Genomic DNA, 2,884 nt, shown 5'->3' on the forward strand with positions numbered 1-2,884 from the left:
AGCGGGTGCGTTGGTTGGAAGGCACATTCTTGGGAGGTATGGTCGACATCGGGCTCGTGGGCAGCTGTTCTGCAGATGGGCCAGCTGGCACAGGGGACGCCATAACGGCGGTGGGCTGGGTGCCAGATGGGGCGGGAGGTGCGTCAGTAGTAGGGGTCATAGCGGCGCCAGGGGCTTTGCGCTTGCAGCGGCCAGGTACAGGGAGGACTTGGGCACTGAGGATGGCAGCATGGGGGTGCTGCGCGGGCGTTATACGTTTCACCTCGAAGTTGGATGCGATGCTGTAGGCGCTGCAGTCCAAGCCGCTCAGCTCCACTCCACGCTGCGTGTAGTTCTGTACGACGCTGGTGAGGGTGTAGTCGCCATGCTCGTCCGCCTCTACAAGCTCCACACCGGTTTCCGCGTCTTCTGGTTCTACGGCGGATTCGGACGCCAGTGCAGTGAAGGCACCTATCGGTAGGTAGTTGCGTTTGTAGGTTGCTTGGAACGTATCGTGGCCTGACAGTTTGAAGGCGACCAGTGCCATGCCAGCCGTGATAGTGGCCGTCATGCGGTGCACCACGGTACACAGGTTGCTGAACGTGCTGGGTCCATCACCGGTGGCGCTGGGTCGGTGACCTGCCATCATGAAGTCCTGTACACGGCCCACGGCGGCGCATGTGAGGTGCGCCTGGCTGCGTTCAATCGTCTTTGCAGTGTACTTAGAGCTGTAGTACGCGGCGTCACGGGCGCGGTCGATGGCGGGCTGTAGGAGGGAGCAGTCACCGCGTTCGTTGGGAGGACGCGCTAGTTGGGCAGCGATGTCAGCTGTGTACTCCCGGTCGACTTCGCAGGCCAGGGACATCAAATGATTGCAGCCGAAGGCGAGGGCAATGGCAGGCATGTGTGGCACGAGGTTGGGTGCCAGGCGGGGCAGCAAGAATAGGCCGGTGGTACCGATCCATTGGAAGGCTGTGCGGATGAGTCGGGGAAAGGCCATGCCGCAGCTGTCATCGGTACCGCGGCAGCCATGCCGCTTGCACGTCGAACTGTGGCTGTGGGTGAGGGTACTGCGTATGATGGCAGTGTGATGGGCACGGCAGGCGGCATGTCGCGATGGAGGCGGCAGTCCGCCGTTTGCACACCCTGCCAGTCGTTCGAAGTTGTATGCTGCAGGTGGGCAGTCCGCCTGCACTGCTGGCACGGGTAGACCGTGCTGCTGCGCTTCCGCATCAGACATACACATGACCAGAGGCTGTGTCCCGCTGTCCGGTGTCGGAGCATAGTATGGGGAGGGGTACCACATTTCGCACAGCGCGTACGCAAGCGCCAGAGCTCGGCAGTTGGGTCCACAGAATAACGCCTGAAGGTTGTCCAGTGCGAAGCACTCGAGGTGTGCGACTCCGTGCAAGTGTAGCGCCAATCGCCCGCTCTGTTCAACCTTGACGACTACCTCGAATACGACCCCACAGAAGCAGTTAGGGTCAGTCTGCCGCATTGCTCCAGGTGCAAAGCCAAACAACTGTTCCACCAACACCTCTTTCGTGGCGATGAGCAGTGCCGCGCAGCTGTGCGGGTCTTCTTTGACGCGGCGCCACTTTTCCACCATGCTGCTGATCTGGGTCGGACGACCGGCGTCGTCGAACTCTATAAGCTGACCAGAGGCTACAACAGCGCAGCCAGCGTGCATGTCCGCCGGGTTGAGATTGAAGAACAATGGTGGCCAGCCGATGGTGAGGGCAGCCGCACGCATCATGGCTTTTGCACCATTGTAGTAGGTATCTGTAAGGTCGATTCGCAGGAGGCTGGCACGTGCGCCATCCAGGAGGGCACGCACCACGGGGGACTGCTGCAACAGCAGCTGCCGTCGCTGGGCGTGACGGTATGGCAGCGCCAAGATGTCCGCCATGGTGCGTACCACATCCCTCGGTACCCGTGCCGCTGGTCCACCCAGTCGTGGTTGCATACGCAGGGCCACTCCTACCTGCGCCATGCTTTGTTGCCGCACGCTGATATCATACATTCGGGCAAGCAGCATCAAGTTGCTGCTGAACTGCGCCCGTGGCACCCGCCGTACGAGGTGGCTGCAATATGAGGCGAACGACATACCCGGTGGCCGCTGTCCGGACAAACCATATGGAAACGAGACCGGGAAGCAGACGTTAAGGATGGCTGGATGGCGGTCATCTAGGACCTGAGCGCCACGGCCGCCAGCAGCGAATGCGAGACGTGCACGCCCGGTGAGCAGGTCATGCACCACATTGGGCCGGTTATCAAAGTCGCTGCTGTCCGTCGGAACAGGAGCTGGTTGGGGAAGGACCACCTCCAGTTCATTCGGAACGCCCAGATCGGCATCAGCTGCGTTGGGTGGAGGGGGCGGATATTCATAAGGTTAACATGCCAGGCGGGCAAATGGTGCAGCACTGGAGTGATACTCGTGACTTATGCACAGGACGTGCCAAAGTCAGTCGATGAATATAGTAGGACAAACAGAACAAATAGGACTAATAGGATAATCTGCAGATTGTCACTTACCCCGGAGAGGACCAGGATCGGCTGGTTGGCGCACGACGACCGCGACAGGCGCTAAGCCCGTAGCACCAGCATCTATAGTGGAAAATAGGCAGGGTTGTGCATACACCACAGATGAGGAGGTGGTAAGAAGGTCCGTAAGGTGGTCCGGAATCCGACAGGTGGACGAACATGTCCGGACGACACATACAGCAGTCGTAGCATGTGCAAACCCGCAGGTACATACAGGCCGTACAATACGACAGCATAACAAGTGCAGAGAAACAGTCGTGCATGTACCAGCCCACCAGGTTGGACAGCTCGTACTGTAAACCATCACATACATACCTGCCATATGAGTGTCAGAGGCAGTTGTTCCGGCCGGGGCCCATCG

At 59.7% G+C, this 2,884-nt stretch overlaps 1 protein-coding gene across 1 annotated transcript in view; it reads right to left on the reverse strand.

Moving 5' to 3' along the window:
- The window catches only part of VOLCADRAFT_97274 (uncharacterized protein), a gene marked incomplete at both ends in the record, with an annotated part of 7,917 nt that overhangs the window by 2,380 nt on the left and 2,653 nt on the right, over positions 1 to 2,884 (reverse strand). The window contains 2 exons of the mRNA XM_002956279.1: positions 26 to 2,337; positions 2,515 to 2,586. Of these exons, the coding sequence (XP_002956325.1) occupies positions 26 to 2,337; positions 2,515 to 2,586 (2,384 nt within the window). The remainder of the gene's footprint in view (positions 1 to 25; positions 2,338 to 2,514; positions 2,587 to 2,884) is intronic.

The sequence above is a fragment of the Volvox carteri genome (assembly GCF_000143455.1).
Source record: "Volvox carteri f. nagariensis unplaced genomic scaffold VOLCAscaffold_59, whole genome shotgun sequence".
Classification (NCBI taxonomy): domain Eukaryota; kingdom Viridiplantae; phylum Chlorophyta; class Chlorophyceae; order Chlamydomonadales; family Volvocaceae; genus Volvox; species Volvox carteri.